The sequence below is a fragment of the Corvus kubaryi genome, unplaced genomic scaffold (genome assembly GCF_017639235.1).
Source record: "Corvus kubaryi isolate FWS band 111438036 unplaced genomic scaffold, C.kubaryi_AGA036_p1.0 37394, whole genome shotgun sequence".
Lineage (NCBI taxonomy): Eukaryota > Metazoa > Chordata > Aves > Passeriformes > Corvidae > Corvus > Corvus kubaryi.
The window spans coordinates 14,254,351-14,273,532 of record NW_024581133.1 but is presented as its reverse complement, the minus strand read 5'-3'; the positions used below and the strand labels follow the sequence as shown (position 1 = coordinate 14,273,532).

The window sequence follows — 19,182 nt, the reverse complement described above, 5'->3', positions numbered from 1 at the left end:
AATTTGAATGCTTGTTCCACATAATTTCATGTACATTTTGTAACCAGCATTTTTTCTACATCGTGCCTTCTGTTTTTCACTTGTAAAGCATATTTAATCTCAGTCATGTCTTGACATGTAAAGAGCAAAAGTCAGTCATAGAAAAGGGAAAGAACTGTACCATTAATGTTTTGATGTTATTAACTATTTTTTAAGATACTCTTCCATTTTGGCACGTAATGGAAGAATATTTAGAGAAGAACTCAGATTTCTAGATACAGTATTTCAGAAAGAAATGAAGCGGAATATGTAATCTGTTTATATTTCTTTTACTGACTAAAGCAAGAAATCCTGAATTATAAGAAATTCTGAAATATTATTTGCTGTATTATTAGATTTATATGCTCTTGATTTACTCAGGAAATCTAGCTTCTTATTTTCACTTGTTGAGTCAGACCCTGTCCTTCAGCAGCTTTCAGAATTGAATTGAAAATCCCCCACCAAATGGAACATCTTAAATCAAGAGAGCATCTTAAATGAAGAGGCAAACCCCTGAAATCCTCTGGAGATCTTAGGCAGAAAACCTAATTTGTCTGGAAAGCATTGGCTCTACTGCTGTAGTTTGCAAAACTCTGATACTAGGAAGAGTTAATTCTAGTGATTATGCTAATTGAGTTGGGGAACAGAAACAGCGCTCCACTGCTATACATCCAGACTAAAAATTGTTTTGATGAAGCACTCAGTGAATCATTTCAAATAGAAATGCATCCAAGATGTTACAAAGCATCTTACTGTAAAGTTACATATTAATAAAAGAAACACTAAAATAAAAATTTATTGAGGCATTACCATGATTTTAACAAACAATATCATTTTAGAGTAAGTACTTCCAAACTTCTGAAATTGTGCATTATGACAGAAGAATTTACATAATTGTAATAAAACATGTATCTTTTATAGTGGCTTCCATGCAAAGGTGTTAACCATGTAACCATAATGCATCTAGGCTTACATCTGTCAGATTATGCTAGCTCTACAAATAAAATATAAGAGAATTTATGGCAAATTTGAAACCACACCACACATAAGTAATCTGTCAAAATTTATGACATGCAAACAGCCTACCTGGTGGCAGGTATTGGCAATGTCCTGAAGAATTGACTAAAACATTAGTGTGAAAAGTAGCATCAAATCTTTCATCAGCACTAGAACAAGGGAAAAACGAAATGGGTTATTTGCTCTTTGACTGGCTGAAGAATGTCTGGGACAAGTCTGTTCTCATTAAAGGACTATGTCACCCCAAAAACTTGACAGCTTTTTCCCTGTCACCAGTTTTCTGTGGCCTCAGAGTAACTGGTCTGATACTTCTGGGTTTGGTTCTGATTAAGAACTGTAACTGAAGGTGAGCCACCTCATTCTTGCTGCTCACCTGCCCACTAGATTCATTATAGTGCCTTGACTCTATTGATTTCTATTCGGAAAGTAAGCACTTTTTAAAAACTTCTCAAGCAACTGTACAGGGAGATCTGTTCTCTTGCTGTCTATGCTAACAGCAGCTAATGGATATGAGGAGATGGATACTCCAGTGCCTGTGCCTTCCTACCTCTTTGCACGGGTGAACATTATTACTGCATGTCATACATGAGACTCTTCAATGCAGCTCCAGCCTTCGTTACCTACCTCAGAACCCACAAACTGGGTTCAGACCGGAAAAAAAAAAAGGCAGCCCTATTCAAGGTGTCAGTGTAGTGGTGCTGTCCTTACAAGTCTCTAGAAGAATTACAATGTCATTTGGAGAGTGCTCCAAATTATGAATTGGCAGCTACTGCCAAGGAATATCTCAGCTATATCAGGCACTATGTCCCAGGAATTTACCAGGCATGAATATTTTAAGAACTTCTATATGGGAAGCCCAATGAGACATAGGCTACTGTATTTGTTGTACTGTTTGTAGTCTCCAACCTGTCTCCTTGTGGGGTGGGTTGGCACACGAGGCAAAGGCAGAGCCAGCTGTGCTGGGCAGGGCAGAGGAGTCACACAAGCCTCAGAGTCTGGATTCTTGCAGCAATCTGAACTTTGAAAACCTGTCCATCTCTAGATTGATTGGAACAAGACAAGTCTCTGATGTCTCTTTGTGTATTAGTGGTTCAGTATCTCATAATTTTCTAATCACCTTTTAAGACATCATCAGAAAAATAGAGTAAAAATCTGAGATGGGCATAAAGTGAAATATTCATAACTCTAGCAGAAAATCAAGTACATTAAAAGGTGTTTATTAGCAGAAAACCCCTTATTGAAATACTTTGAAAAGAGTACTCTAATATTTGATCTATTCTGATGCAATTTTTATATCTCAGAAGCTAAAATAAAGCAACTGTTATTTTAGACACTTTTAATTTGAATTTTTTAATTTGCTTTTTATTTTCCCCTTATGTATTTGAAGAACTTAGATTTTTAAAAATATCTGGGCTGGTCTGTGAAATATGCAGACAAGAAAAAGCTAAATCCAAATAATTACTTGCCCATCTGGAGTTGCACTTCGTCCTGTGGTGAGCAGAAGGCTCACAAGTACTGAAAATACTTGCAAGTATTTAATTCGAACTTTGAAGAGAAGCAGAGAAGTCTCAGTATTGTGTATGTATGATGCCTGATTCTAGCACGCTGAGGGGAAAAGGCAGTTCGGTTCTAAGGCCATTGAACCAGTGCAGGCCACTCCTTCAGCTTCACAGCTCATGGTTGGCTTCTCCCAGTTTGTGTTGCAGTTCCTCTCCCAGCTGAAGCTCTAATTCTTCTCCTTCCACATCTTGGCTCCCTGTTTTTGTGATACTTGTAAGAAACTGATGCTGCAAAGATCTCTACTGAGTGCACTGCCAAGTTTGGTAGAGGATACTGGGGAGAAGGGCAGCAAGATCACACACACATTTACACAGGTGTGCACGCACACAGGTGCGTAAGTCTCATTTCCTTAGAAAACCAGACCTAAAGTCCTCCAACAAGCTTCTGTATTAGACAAATAATTGCTTTGACTTCAAACTAATAAGGGTTACATGATGGAATTCAAATAAGTAGTCAAATTTAGGATGTAAAAATATCCATGCCACACAAATTACTTGTAAAGTGGAAATTAATGACTCCTAGACTAGGTTCTGTTGTCTTCCTCTGGAGCGGAGGGCAGTTAAACACCAGGGAGTTGCTTCTAAGACCTTGCTGCTGTTTCTGGTAATTGGCAAAAACAGAATTTTCCCAAGAACACAAGTGATCAAGGAACCTTGATTGCATTGCCACATGACTTTGCCTTTCATAGGCACATTCTTAAAAGAGTATCAAGTGGTACTCAGATTCAAATATGAAAATCTTCTTTTCTGAAAAAGGAGCATGTGTTTTTCTATGCTGTGCTTCTAATCATTTTTTTGAAATGCACTGCTTCAATTGGAAATGCACCAAGTATCTAAGACTCTGCTTGAAGAGACTGGACAGAAATGTAATGATAGAAAACCATTTCTGCTACCGTTCTTCTTCAGGGTATAAGCACTTGAAAGCAGATAGTGATTACAGTACATTGAGATGACAAAGCTGTACCTAGAAGATAGAATCCTGTTGGGACCTAACCTCAGGTTTATAAAACTGGAAAAATGGAACTGTTAAAATGAGACGTACTTTCCAGAATTTTTGTCATTCCATGAAGTACTGAACACTTTGTGGCCATTTGAAAAAAAATTCCACCAGAAATGAGCACTTTTAGTAAGTGTAGTTAAAAGTGGAAGATAGCCCACAGGACACTAACACAGTCAATCCTGGAATCTGTACAAAGGCCAAGATTTTCTTTCCTCAGAAAAACTACAGATGAACTGGCCCTGCTCTCCCCACAATAGACTGGTTGTAAAATTTAATCAACTGCCACAATTTCTCTGTACTAGGCTGCAGCAAGATGTGTAAGGACTCAAGACATAGTGAAACATTCATTCATTAAAATTGAAAGTGAATTTATAGTTCATTAATTTCTCTGTAACTGCAGATGTATATCCCTAGTGAAGCATAGAAATTGAAAGCATCTATCTCAAAATGGCATGTCACTAGAAGGGAACATCATAATATTCCCAATGCAATTTCATACACGAATAAGAATCTATTTTAAATAGCTTTGCTCTCTGACTAAACTCTGCATAAGATTTTTGGATTAAATATGTGTTTGCAATAGAGAAACTGTAGAATAATTATTTCATGACTGAGTCATAGTTAACAATCCAAAGATTTGAAAACCTGTATTAACAGAAAAATTGGGGTTTCAGTTTTTCAGGTTATTGTGACCCTTCTCATTCTATAAAGCACTCCAGCTACAGTTAGCATGTATATATTAATATTACTAATGTCTAAAATATTACCCTTTCATTTTGGATATACTTAAATACTGAAGCCTAAATTGTCATGCATATTGCAAGTCTCTCTCAGGTATGTGATATATATGAGGAAGAATATTGTCATAACTCATTTTTTTGGAAACCACTAAACTGCTGTTGTAGAGTACCAATTTTATGGCATACACAGCGTGTCATTCATCAGGACAATGGAAATGAAGGTGTCATTTGTCAGATTCTCCCAAGAACACTGTCACTGATGGAATCAAGGTAGCTAGGGATAACTGCTCAAGAAAATAAATTTGTATTGAAAACTACATTAAGATTAATGTTTCAAAAAATACCTGTCTCAGGTATCAGGCTGCTCCATTTTGTGTACACAGCATTTGAAAGAGTTTTTTAGGCTGGTTTGTGGACAGCTTGCCATGCTTAAACCAGAAGTGAGCAGTAATCTTGCCAGGCAGTTACCTTGAGTACAGTGAACTGCACTGGAGCTCACCTCAGATCACTCAGTGTTAGCCGTGCTTCTGGGAGAAGCAATGCCACAATGCAGGCCCTGCAGAGAAGTACCTCAGTGCCTGACAAGTGCTGCCACTGCGTGCTGTTATCCCATTATTACAGTTCAACAGCACCTGTGATTGCAACATTAAACACAGGGGTGGACACCAAAAGGCAAATGGGAGCAAAACTGCAGCTGACACATTGGGAACAGCTATTCTCTAGGTCTTGTTGCAACAAAAAGCAGCTCCTGAAGTGGGAAAGGAGATCAGGTTGATAAACACAGCAGGGTGTGTTCTTAGTAGACACATGGCAGAGAAACAGAGGAAAGAATGCCATCAGGAAGACAAAAAGTTCATGTCATCTGCACAGGCAATGAAACAATGTACCCTGGCTACCACAGAAGAGCCAGTGCTACATGTACAGAACAGATGTAAATTCTTTCCAGTACCTGGGCAACAGCACACAAGCCCAAAACAACGGCAGCAAAAGGCAAGTTGTTATAGAGCAGGCAGCTCTCATCGTTTTATATTTTGAACTAAATAAATTCCACAATGGGAACTACCACGTAACAGTACAGCCAAAGCAACTCTCAATGTCAGCCAAAGGTTCTGCAGTGGACTGATGGCAATCTGTCTGTCCCTGGTACAGGCCCAACTCAGAACAGTTTGAAGAGAGCAGCAAATATCCCAGCTATTTTCATAGCAGGAGGAAGGAGTGACACCAAAACTGGACATGGAAAAATGCAAAGATCCTTCCTGGCAATTACCTCTCCTGTCTGTAGCAAAACTCAAACTAAAACCTGACAAGCAGGCAAATATCAGATTTGAATTCACCAGTAACCATTTAAAACAAAAAATTTAAGAGAAAATTATCACTATCCATACCATGAAACACCATCTCGTAAAAGCCACTCAATTAGAATTGGTAGTAGGGACAATGTTGTTATTCACAAAGTATTTACAAATATGTCCTTCTGTTCTGTGAACAGGAGACTGGTAATTTTCCAGTATTCCAAACACCTAGAAATTTTTGGAAAATTATTTTTAAATCTAGGCAATTTGATGAGATTATTATGTCATTTGCCTTGCCTTATCTTTGTGTTTGGACAGGGCGTTAGAAAACATCATGTAGGCTCCCTTTCCCATGAAAGGTTGGAGCAGCTGAGCTTTCAAGGTCTTTCCAACATGGGATATTTTGCAATTCTATAATTCTATGATCTTCTCTCCATCCCCACATGTGCACACAAAAAAAAGTGTGTCTACCTGTTATAGAGAAGAATATCGGGCTTCCAAATCAGTCCATCGGGGAAACGGACATTCTTCACTCCTGGGTATTCAGACACATTCCACTGTAGATAATGATCTGTCCAGTACTAAGCCATACACACAAAAAGTAGGTTAGGTCATCTCATCCACTGGTTTACTGTAGTTCTCCAGGGACTGGATGGGCTGAAACAGTAGGTGTTCTCTTGTTTAGCTTCAGGGAGTGAAATGTTTGGAAAGGGTGAATTAGGCCACCTAGAGCTCAATGGAACTCAAACCCCTCATTTTCAATTCATGCTGCAGTGCACATAACAGCCTAGAAGAGATTTGGGGTGCTTGTGTTTTATTGTTCACACTGTCTCAGGTGCCAGTTTGGGATTGAACTGCTTTTATAATTCATACAGTAACTTCCATTATCTTCATAGACAACTTTGTTTTCTGTTGTTGGAAATTCTCAGGTTGTAGTACCTCGCTAATAGCCATGGAGTAGAGCAGCCAGCATTCACTGCTGACAGAAGATGACTGTGATGCCACAAGGTTAGTGCCAGCGTAGAAGGTCTTGGCAGCTCCTGGGGCCTGGTGTTGGGCAACCTCTGAGGCAGCTGCTCTGTAGCACTGCTCGGTCCCACAAATTTCCTGCCTGGCTGGAGCTTCCCCTGCCAGAGGCGGCTGCCCTGGGGCTGCCTGTGCTCCTTTCAGCCCAGCCCTGGCTGCTGTCACAGGCAGGCTGTCACAGGCAGGCTGGCACAGTTGCACCAGTGGGGCTTTGATCTGAGCTCAGCACTGCTAAATCCCACACTCTGCCACCACCATATGGTGGTGCACAGCCATAAACAAGAGCAGAGCCCCAGCCTGCAGCCAGCTGAGCACTGTGGCAGCCCCAGCAAGCTGCTTACCTCCTGCACTCCAGGGAAACAGTACCATCAGCTGCTGTATTTTCCTGAAATTGAGGTTGTACATCACTCTTTACTATGCAAATGACTTGCCATGATACTAGGGTGGTTCCTGTTGTGCACGAAGGGTATAAAGAATAAAGTTCAATTTGTTTCACAAAATTTACAGATTTTTCTCTTATAATGTCTATGCTTCATTATAATGTGCTTCTATCTCCACATTATCTTGTTTATGCTAACTTTGCTTGGCTGTAGGCGTCATGTAACTTACAGTGAAGACTTGTCCAGATTTACCAAGCTGTTGCAATGCCAAATGTTAATTTCTTAAATGTAAACTTTTAAATGGGGGAGTAAATGTAGTACACTTACCCCTTCAGTCTAGTGGTCCTTGTGAAAATGTTTGATCGACATTAAGGTCAGGATAAATTGCCAGTGAGTATTGTGGAGGTAAATGTTATGGTCATTCTCATAGGGTATTCGCATCAAACTGGTCTATGTAATTCCTTGCATTACTGTCATAGGCAAGTTTTAGTTTGATAACACCAAGTAAGTCCCCAGTTAGCTGCATGCTGCTGGTATTCAAATACATTCTTGTACCTTTACAACAGCATAAATTACCATTTTGATGCATTCAACACAACTAATAGCATTCATCATGCAGCTTTTGTAAAGTGTTTACTATACTTATTCTTGGTCTGTGCTTCTATATTTATCTCATTTATTTTTTACAATGAGTTTGTAGCAAAACTGGACAAAAGATCTGAGTCATGCACTGCTTTTTCCTTTTGCCTTACTGATAATAGTTTTTTATGGAAATCTTCAATTATTTGGCTCTGTTCATAGTTTTTGTTTTTACAGTTTTCTAGTTAAGATACATGTGTTCATCTATACACAGCTTCTGTAAGCTGATCAACTGCTTCTCATCTTTTATCAGAAATTTTACATACATTTTCCCAGTAAACTGTTTTACATGGACTTCCTCGTAGACACATGTCACTGTATTTTTTTAACACTTTGTGTAATGTAGAAGTCCTGAGGCGACAAGATACATCTGTTTTTCCCAAAGGCCAGCAATGTAAGCAAATAAGCTGTGTGGGTCTGAGGCATTGAAAGCCGTGGCTCTCGTGGCTTTGGGTGACTCACTCTCAGAAGCTGCCAGAGCAGCTGCACTCACTGCCAGCTGAATGCATCCTGGATATCAACATACCCAATCATTTCCTATCCCAACTTACGTTAGGAGTTACCATGGCCACTACACTGTAGCACAGGGTGATGCTGAGTGACGTAAAGACAATTCAAGGGCAATAGAAAACTTAATATTCAAGTCTGGATTAGAGATAATGTTAAGCAGATTTTACGGTTGCTCTGTTAGCCTTGTGTACAAAGTGCTCACCCATCCAGCAGGGCATGAGCTGCTTCATTTTGCTTTAACTTTAGAGCTACTGTAGCTGAAGCACCTTTAATTTGGATTAAAATAGCAAAGAGCTCAGGGTGCTTAGGTTAGTACCAACCTGTGTGACCAGGCAAGGCTCCTGCTGTAACTTAGATCAAGTTTTAGATTTTTGATGCTGAGCAGTATTGCCATGGAGATAGTGGCCAGATGAAATAGTCTGCATGTATAAATACTAGATTTATATTCCCCTTTCTCCCAGGTTATTTTTTGTATTTAAGTATTTTGGTGATGATTACATAAAATGTATTTAAGATAGATTGCTGATTATACACACATATATATCAAGGAATTCAGTGGAGAGGGATTTCAGGGAAAAACTTATTTAGATCATTTAGAATAATAAAATGACATATGTTAGCCTTAAGCATGCTTCGAATCTGTCTAGAACACCAATAATAGGAAGTTAATATGCAAACACTTATTTTATGTGTACACAGGCCATGATGAGTGGCTACTTTTTTTGTAGTAACCAAGTGAGCTGCTCATTGCAGTCTTAACGTGCTCTATATCCAGTATATGCTCAGGTGAATAAATCAAAAGAAATACAGAATGTATAATATAATCAATGATTTTCTTAGGGGGAAAAAAGACAATCTCAAAAAAGATAAGGATGATGTGAGATAAAAGAGAAGGAAAATAAATTATAGCCTCTTGAGTAAGAATTGTTGTCTCTTTTCCTGGTAAGAAATCATAGCAACTATAATCATTGTAGCTAAAAGCCAAAAGCATATTATATTTGACAGTTTTAATCTTGCTGTACAACAGGCCTGTAAAACGGCATGAGTTGACTGCTTCTTCCATGTCAGATTTTCCTTGTGTATAAATGGAACAGCCATGCTATCCTTACAGGTCATCGGAATAGTCTTTCATTTGTTTCCTAGGGCCTACATCAGTGCAAGTGAGGTGCTCTACCGAAAATGTTACAGTAAAAGAAAAAATAATGCATTTAAACTGAATGAGCTGGTAAAAGAAACTGAAAGGTATAAAGTTTCTGCAGAAGCAGCATGATTGTCTGGGATAATAAAAATCTTCTGTAAACCTTTACTTAAACCAAACAGTTCCGTTTCTGTAATACTGATGGGAATTCAATTAATGGCAAATTCTCATCCATGCTGCTATAGATGGAGAAAACTCCATGTCACCCTGTCTTCGCAGAGCTTATGACAAACTTATCGTGGAAATGTTTGTGGATGCATTAGGACTCCACAGGAGTTAGCATGCTAAGAAGCACCTTGTTAATTCTAAGTCATAATGTAACCTTTCAGAGAAAACAATTTCAAAATAGTCTCATAAAGTTCTTGAACAGTCTATTATCTGTTCCATTTATTAAAAAGTGATTGAAAATTAACTACTGCCCAGCAATGCTGGCCATGAGTTAATGAGGACAAAGTTCTCTGCTGTGGTATGTAATGGTAGGAAAGAAAATCTGACATGGAAGAAGGAGTCAACTCATTTTTTTTACAGACCTGAAAGTTTTCTAAAATTCAAACCCCTCACCAGATTAAACTCTAAGACTGAACAGAAAACCAAACATAGTTTCTAAACTTACCATTTGTAGCCAGATATTTGTTGTTAATACTTGATTCTTTTCATCCTGGAAAGAAGGATAATACCAGTAAAATGCAATTGACTATTATAAAATAGCCAGTTGTGCTAAAGTACCTTTCAAAGCAATGAGAATTGTTGCCACTTACTTATTGCAACAGAAGTTTTCACAGCTACTTTTTAATTTCAATTCGTATTACCACAGTCAGTCAAACTGTTTCCTGGGGGTATCCTTCTGCCATACTCTTCCCTGGGGCCCTTCTTCAATAAAGAATCTCCAAAGGCAAGGCAGATTAAAGCAGGGGCTGCCTGTATCACCTTTCGTAGGAGCAGCCCTCTCAGTAATTAACCTTATCCACTGGACATATGCAGACAGTAGAAAAAATAATGAGCAAAGTGTGGCTAAGCTCAGACAATGGGTGTTGAGGCCATTCTGAGGAGCTTCTTAACAGACAAGTAGCACCACTCATGTCAGCAGAACTATACAAAAAAGCGTTGCATCAGCTTTACCAGAAAACTCTTGTCAGGGCAGAATATTATTATTTTTTTAAGGCCTTTCCCCTGGACTTCTGTGACTATTTGATGTAAGTTCAGGTGACAGAGTAGGCATCTTAATGCTAAAGTTCTAGAGTTTCTTTACTTCTCAGACACAGGAAAATATCCGTGACCTTTTTCTGTGGAGGTACCGTAGCAGTATCCACCTGGGTTGTGTGAAGCTAATGGAATATAGTATGTATCCAGTCAGCATTCCACATTTTCCAATCTGAGCACACAATCCCTGTCCCAACACCAGTCAAAGCTCGATTTACAGTCTAAGTGTCATAGGAAATTCAGTCACCTGTACAGCCTCAACTGGCAGAGTTGTTCATAGGTGTAGACCTCAACTTACATCTGTCACTCTTGAACTTAAATGTTGTTCCTAAATGCCAAAAAATGGCCAAAAATGTCTAATCACATTTGATACAATAAAAAAACCCTTTTTAAAATAATACACTTTACTAAAGGTCAATATTTTTCCTCTTCTGCTCTTGTTTTGTGAACTACTAACCAAGAAGAACTCCTGAGAGACCTTTCATTGCAGCCATTTTAGATCAGCACAATAGTAGGAAGTTACATAGCATGCAAAATCAAATACCCTGCAAGGGACAATGGCATTTTTAAAACAAGAGAAGCCTTTTGAGGAGCAGCATCAGTAAATGTATGACAATGTTACTAGGTTGTGTATAATCACAACTAAATGTACAACATACAAACAAATAGAAAGATTTTAGATAAAGGTCACCAATGTTCCTGAATAAAGTCCACCCCCAAATGCACACTCCTACCTTGCTTTAAAACAAAAAGTAAAATAAAAAATATAAATAATCACAGACCACAGCTAGTCATTCAGTACTTTTCCTCTCTATTTTCTGCTTCATCACCTCCATGAACCTTTTTCAAAACTATCTCAAGTGAACAACTAATTTAAATGGCATCCTGCGGAAACAGGTCTCTAACCATTTGGTTTCAGAAATCCATTATTAAGCTCCACTGAATTTGCATGGTGAAGGCATTGCTGAAGATGTCAGCCAGCCAAAGCAGTAATTAATTTACAATAGTAGCTGTTATTCTCTAGCCACATAAACATTAATTTGGAACCTCTCTCAACAACCTGCTTATAGTGTTAGAGCACAACAAAAGTAGTTTGCATGGGATATTTAATTCATGAATGAAGAAACAATCCTTAAGAGATCATTCACATCATCATGAACTAAAGGCTATTGAGAAGTGTTGCCAATTAAGGACATGTAAAACCTACATGTTTCTATTAATCATAGCCAATTTTAGGTGAGATGTAATTACTGCCAATGATAACTTATCCTCCAAAGTTTGATAGTATTTTCTCAGAGCTCTGTGTGCTGTCCCAGGTGAACATGACAAGTTCCTATAAAGCAATGTCCCAGCTCAGCCCCTGAGCAAAGCTGAGAGCACCACTGCTATGTGGTTTCTCTGCACAGGCATAACTGGCAACTCAAAGGTGCAGAGCAATTCGGAATCCATTGTGTTGTGAGAAGCCTGTTTCAGGACTATTAGCTGAATGGCATGTACTCCTGCATGGTTAAATCCTGAGTTAAACTCTCATTTTATTCCCAGTGTGATATCTTTCTACACTTGAATGGCCTCAGCTTTAAATTAGTGATTTTTCAAAAAGTCCTTTTCAGCAGCCAGAGATTGCACTGAAGCCAGAGTGTTGCTGGTGCTTAAGCTGATGCTGTGCCACAGGGATGTGCTGGGAGAGCCTGAGCCCACAGCACAGGCACATGAACTACTTTAGGAGTAGCAGGAGGGAGCCCTACTATCAGTGCAGATCACAGACCCAGGCTAGAGAGCCACCACTGAGCACTCAAAGTAGCAGAGCTGAGGGGGACAGCAGACTTTTAAACCAGCTGTGCTGCTGGCAGGATGATTCAGCTGCCTGCCACTGCCAGGCACATGGCAGAGCCATCACAGGTTGGCATGCAGGACACTCTGCAAGCATATTCTGAAAGCCGAGAGTTATTCTGAAGTGTGATCTTTCACTCAAACCTAGCTCAAAGAGGCTATTCTGAGAGCACTGACTCAAATGTAACTTGTACTGTGAAGACAACCCCTGCATGAAGATGGCCCATGCTGTTTTCATGGTGTTTCTTTCTGTTATTTGAAGCATTTAGAGCCTGAAAGAGGGTTACATATGAACTAAGTAATTTCCACTTGGATCGCTATATTTAAGGTTCCATCCATGTTTGAATCATAAATCCTACCATTGCTCCTCACCTATAAAAACTTTATTGCCTGCTGAGGCTTGGTTTATAGCAGTGTTTTGGGTTTTTAATACTGTTTATTGGAGCAAACAATTTCCAACATTTTAGTCATTACTGGATTGACTCACCCATCACTAGCAGAAAGATTCTTATTTTAGAGGGCTTGTCACTCTCTGTATCCCCAGGTAAAGCTGGTGACAGGAGACATCCTGCAGGGTTTCTCCCTGCTTAGGAGAGTTTTTTGGACACTGTTTTAAATTCTTCACAGCAAACTACATTAACACTCTTCTCATCAGAGTTGTGCACTACCTCCCCATAAGATGATGGGTGGGCTTGAAATGCTTCATAGGACTTCACCAGTTTTTGTCACTTCATTTTGTATACACTTAGAGAACACTTCATGTGTTTTGAAAACAAAAAACAAGGTTGCTCCTATTAAAAACCCTTTCTACTATAAAGGAAGAAAGAAAAATGGCTTCACAATATTATCTGAGGTGTTGGAGAACCTTCCCAACAGAGAATGAGACCAGACACCGTATCACACTTGGATTGGTGTGGTTTTTCCCCCACGCCAGCTGCTTTAGGATACTTGCTGTTCAGACAGTACTGGCCAAGTAGCCCTGCTAATGGAGAGTTAGGTTTCCTTGGCACAGTGGGAGGTGGGTGGGAGGCTGCTTTGGCCTACTCTATCCATAACTACAGTCAGGATCTGAGAGGACAGATGGCAAATTGCTACTGCGCTGTTTGTCATGTATTTTGTGGCAGTGCAGTTAATGAAGGGAAAGTAGCTGACATCGGGAGACTTGAATGGTCCTTCATTCATTTTTGAAGGTAGAGGTAATAATTTCTACAGGTCTTTGAAGGAAATTGCACTGTCTCCATTTTTTCAGTTCCCACTCCTGCTATTGTCTGTTTTTTCAATTTATACAATCCATCAGACTGATCACCTTTGGAAACACAGTTACGAGAGTCTCAAATTATCCTTCCCTTACCCTGTGTTCATCAGAATATATAAAAGAAGAGATAGAAACTTGACAATGCTCTGTGAAGGGTGTAAGCCTGGACACTATAAACTTGGTAAGGACATGTGTCCTTTCAAATGGATTTCAGCACATGCAGCATCCACATTAGAAAAGCTATGCAGCAACTGCAACGGGAAAAATAACTGAAATAAAACTGCATGCCGAGAGAGTGGCATGCAGTGATGTGCAGCATCTAGCAAGAAACACATAATTCCCAGGGGACTAGCATAAGGTGATCTCCTGACTAAAATCTATGAGCTGTAATTTCTGCACTTCAAATTTAGATTCTTTATGTTTACATGGTTGAACCTCACCTAAGTTATAGATGAAGTTATGGCTCTTTGAACTGGGCTTCCATTACTTTGAATCTTAATAAAGACTTTGTAAGAACATTTTAAGACATCACTTGTTACAGCAGAATGCTATGTTCCTGATTGTTACCCTCTAGCAAAACTGAAGCTACTAACTGTAGTCTGAAGTTAACAACACCCTGACAGCCAGTGAGAGACATGTAAGACACTTTCTTTACTGATTTTCACTTTTGTGTGCTTGAATGTCATCCTACTGAAACCAGCAGGTTAGTCAGTTCATTAGCTCTTACTGTCTCAGCACTTGTTCATTAAACATTCTCAACATCTTCTGATCCACAATGTCAAATTACCTGTGCCTAATGACATTTCCCCCCCATCATTTACAATCCTGTTATGTTTAACTTTTGCTTGGGGTTTTCTTCCTGTTCTTTCAAGGTCATGCACTGAGCTCACTAAACTGTATCAGCTGAAAAAGCCTGAATTCCTACAGAATTAGTACTGAGAGGATGGGCTACAGGGTGAGTTAAGCACTCATAAAATGGCCGGGTGACAAAAGATGTCCTTATGTCCATACTTCAGGCAGCCAGAATGACAGGATGAATCCAAGATCCTCAGAAGTTATGGAGAGAAGTGAAAGGGCTGCACTTCCCATCCCTGCCCATGGTGCTGGTGCACAGCAGCACCCTGTGTGGCCAACCTGCAGGAGAGTCCAGAGGAGTGTCTCCATATTCCCCCACCTGCAGCCCTGAGAGCACCAAAGTGACCTCTCAGTCTTCCCACACAAAGTCACCCTGGGGGTCCATTGCAAATATACTCTCCTCATGTGCTGAGGTTAAAGCTAAACTTTTCTATTAAAGGTGGCTCAAGGCTTCTTAGTCATGCTGGCAAAATTGAATTTTGCTATCTCAGTGGTGAGGATAAAAATCACTTACTTAAAAAAGCCATCCTGGTGCTTCTGCAGGGACACTGAAATGAAGACTGCAACTGCTGGCCAAGGACTACCCCTGATCACCCATAGGTGTGGGCTGGAGCTGCAGCCAGTCTTGATCTTGAAGAATGTAGTAGAGGGAATTAAGAATTTTGGGGAGATTTGTATAGGAATAAAAAGCCAAACAAAGAGTTGTCAATGTGAAACAGGTTGTTCAAGCAGTATAAAGATGAAGAAAAAGTCAGTGTACATGATTTGTGAGATAAAAGTTTGGAATTCCTGATGCCTCTTCCCTACCTGACTTCCCTTTCACCATGAAAGAAATAGGCCAGTGCAATAACCCTTCACTTCTCCAGTGGTCAGCAATAGACCTTTTTATACAGTAAAATTATTTTGACTGAGCTTACAGCACATATTTCAAATTATGCAGAAAATGCTGTGTAAACAGTTATTCCCACTGCATAAATAATATTAATAATATTCCATGGTCCAGCATGTGAGACTCAACATCAGGAACAGACCACAGAATGTTTCTGATTTCTTAAAAATAGGTGCAAAAGACAGAAAATTATTCCATAAAATGTCAGAAGTGAAAAATATAAATTTTCACTGTTGCACAGCATTTTTTGAGACCATTTCAAACTTAAACACACATTTTTATTTGTTGTTCTGACTTTTGCCATACCAGTGACAGTTTTGTATAAAAGCAGAGCTCTGGCATTTATGACTTAATCTTGTAGTGTTAGAGCCTCCTGCTGGGAAAGCCAGGCTCCTTCAAAACTAGAGCAACTGTTGCAAACTGTTGTTCAGCCGGAGTTGAACAGCACAGTCAGGATGTTGTGCCAGTTCTGCATGACCTGGCCTTGGGGTGTTAATGTTAAACGAGGGCCACTCCCTTCACATCAGCGGCTAATTTGCCCTGATTCTGTTGGTGCAAAGAATCTCCTGAAAAGTTGGTCCTCATTATTTTATACTCAGCCCCTAATTAGTGATGTTAGTGAAAGTTGAAAATTTTTAGGACATCACCTTCTTTTCCACCTTCCACTGCAAAGCAAATTTAGCCTGAGGTACCTTAACAGCTAGGATGATACCTGTCTGACTCTTGCCACCTGCTAACTCAGACTCTGGCTCCTTCAGACCTTTAGAGATAATTGCAGCTGTGCTCAGGATTTAGTTAAGTATCTCCTGTAGCATTAAGGTGAGTTTTATAGTGAAGTCTCCAAAACCCAGCCTGAAAATGTCTTCATTACTTGGTGTGCTTCTTGATCTTTGATTTAATTTTTTCTAGCTTTTTTTAATCAAAGAATTAAACTATAAAGGCCAACCAAAATGTGAGTAGTTAATTAAAATGAAATTTGATAACTTCTCTTCCACTGAGCTCTTAGGTTTATTAGACTTGTGATGGATGGCATATGAATGGCTCTTCATACAGTCTGCATGCTGGAGGTCTTTGAAATAAAAAATGGCTCAGGAGAATTGCTCCTGACTGGGAAAAGTGGAGGTTTGTTGATAGAGATAACACAGATGGAACAGATTGCTGCCATTACCCATTTTGATTTTTTAAGAAAGTTGACTTTGGACTGTAAATTTAATGAGGAACAAGGCAATAAATGGCTATTCTGGGGCTAACTGTGATACTTAAGTGTTATATTTGGGAAACAGGCAGAGTTTCCCTCTAGGGACACCTCTTCCTCACATTAATTTGTGATACAGTGAGTAAAGTTTATTGAAGTCCCCTAAATCTTTAGCATTTTCCTGGTTTGGGCTGGTTTCACTTCTACCAAGAGAAGGGCCAGGCTGAGCAGGCCAGTGTGAGCTCAGTGTGGATGGAAAGCAGCCTGTGGTGCTGGATGCAGGGGGTCCTGGGACAGGGGGTGCAGAGGCTGTGCTTGAGCCACAGCGAGCTCCTGTTTCCATGGGATAGAAACTGCAGTAGGATGGTCTGCAAGTCACTAGGCCACACTCCTGAGGAAGAGCATCCAGCAGCTGGGAGGTAGAGAATGGAAGAGGAGGAAAGGAAACCTCCAGGTGAGAGTGGTGGACAGGTGCTCTAGTTTACAGTTCTGGTCTGTCTTTAACACTTGTGCCAGCACAGATTTAATACAAGGTTTACTATGAGCTTACACACAGTTACAATTCAGACTTAGTAACTGTAGAGTTTGACCTATGTGGAAGTCTGAAAAAAACAGGGATTTTCAGGTATCTGTTCTGCACAGGTATTGAAGCCTGGAGTTCCTCTGTCCCATGCACTGTTCAGGTGTACACAGAGTGAAACAAAACAGTGAGGAAGTAAACCTGAATACAACAGACAAGTATGCTTCTGCTTCAAGCTAAAGTTCTGTGGAAGTTGAAAGGTTTCTGAAGTTAAAATGCTAAAATATTACTAGAGCACTCTGTGCTGCTGGGATAGGAGGATAGGAGTAGATGTTCATTTTTGGCTTTTTTAATATCTCTTTTTTTTCTTAAAAATTAGAAAACTACAATTTGAATTTTACCTGGGTTAAGGTTGAGTTTGGAGTATGAGATAAAGAGTCAGATTACTTTGCTTAACCTAATTCGGGTGAACTCTGAGGGGGGTTATTTGTTTTGCCTTTTTTTTTTTATAACTTGTGCTGTTTGTGTCTGAAAAAGGCCAGCATTTTCTCCACACCAACGTGTCTTACATGCTTTTGCAAAAAGCATTTGCTTTCTCCCCAATTACTTTATATTGCTTTAAAAGAAAGGCAGTTTACTCAGACCATACACAGGTCTCCCCAGATGGATGCAAATCCATCACAGCAAAAAGCTGCTGCAGAAAGAGCATAAAAGAGTGACCTTAACTCTGAGCACACCATCTGTGTGAGGAGCCTTCTTAGGATGTAGGAAAGTCTTTGTGTTCCAGATATGCTCTATTAGGTCTGAGTTGTGCTGCCATTGGCTGCACCAGGGCTTTGTCCTGGCAGTGGGCTGGAGAAGTGGCTTTCACAGAGTTCCAGGAAAAAGAAGCTGAGATTATAAATATGTGTAAGAGCCTCATGATGTACCATTTTTGTTACCATGGGGATGTAATTGTAACAGCAGTCTGTCTTCTTTTTTTTTTTTTTCAGTACATCATTGTTAACAAGAGATTGTATTTAGATATGAACACTTTCATCTTTGCAAAGACAAGCAGGGATAAGACATACAAAATGAGCAGAGTACAGCATAACTAATCACATACATCAGCATACCTTGTGTGAAAAATATATTTTTGAAGAGCAAGTTGTATTTTTCAAGTTACGTTATGAATTTCCATGATTAGTTGTAGGTTTCACTCAGTTCAAATTTTGAATACAGCATAGAGTTTAAAGTGCAGTTAAATTTATTGCAAACATGCAAAGTAATAACTGTGTTCTGTTGCTTTATTTACAAATAAGTCTTGATTCCAGTATATTTTGTAGCAGACTTCTGTTGAGAGGACTGAACCCTGAAATAGGCTCTAGGTGCTGATTACCATTGCCAGTCTGACACAGACAGGCATGTCAGTTCTGAACACGGAATTTGGGAACTACCAACCATTCCACAAGATAAGATCAAACAATAGAGCCCCCATAGCCCCACTCATTACATAGTGTTAAAACCAGAGGGAATCAAAGCCTTTGAACACCGAAATTGAAAGGTCAGGTTATTTCACTTGAATGTACCAGCAGACTAAAGTTGAAGGAAAGTGTGTGTGATTTCTTCAAGGAGAGAAGAGAAAGTTATGGGAGAAAAAAGAGCTGAACCCAAAGCTGTCTCTTCCTCTCCCTGTGTGTGATCGGAGCACACAGCTCCAGCACCAGCCTGCTGCTGGCGTTCATCTATCCTATTTTTGTGAAGTGACAGCAACAAAAATTTCCACACCTGACCAGAGCACATTTTCCATGAGTTAGCATCAGCTGAAACCTTTGAGGAACACCAGAGCCACAGAGACAGAGGTATCGTACACAATCACGAGAAATAGCTCTGTGCACGACAAATGGACATATGTAAAGCCAGCTTCAGAGGATCAGACAGCACAGTGCTATTACTCATTCCAGAGAGTCTCTCTAACTATACTACATCCTACCTCCATCCTTCCAAGTACAGGAAAATTAAGCAAGAAGGAGTTGCTCCAAAATTCCTGTGGTATGTAACACTACCCATTATCTTCAAT

At 39.7% G+C, this 19,182-nt stretch overlaps 1 protein-coding gene across 3 annotated transcripts in view; it reads right to left on the bottom strand.

Annotated features, from left to right (window-relative positions):
- CHRFAM7A (CHRNA7 (exons 5-10) and FAM7A (exons A-E) fusion) overlaps positions 1 to 19,182 on the bottom strand; it is a 38,148-nt gene that overhangs the window by 9,001 nt on the left and 9,965 nt on the right. For 2 of the 3 annotated variants that reach the window (XM_042038971.1, XM_042038970.1), the window contains exons 3-5: positions 9,993 to 10,037; positions 6,098 to 6,207; positions 1,105 to 1,184 (exon numbers count right to left, since the gene is read on the bottom strand). In XM_042038971.1, coding sequence (XP_041894905.1) covers positions 1,105 to 1,184; positions 6,098 to 6,207; positions 9,993 to 10,037 — 235 coding nt within the window. The remainder of the gene's footprint in view (positions 1 to 1,104; positions 1,185 to 6,097; positions 6,208 to 9,992; positions 10,038 to 19,182) is intronic. The other variant, XM_042038972.1, reaches the window with a different exon arrangement.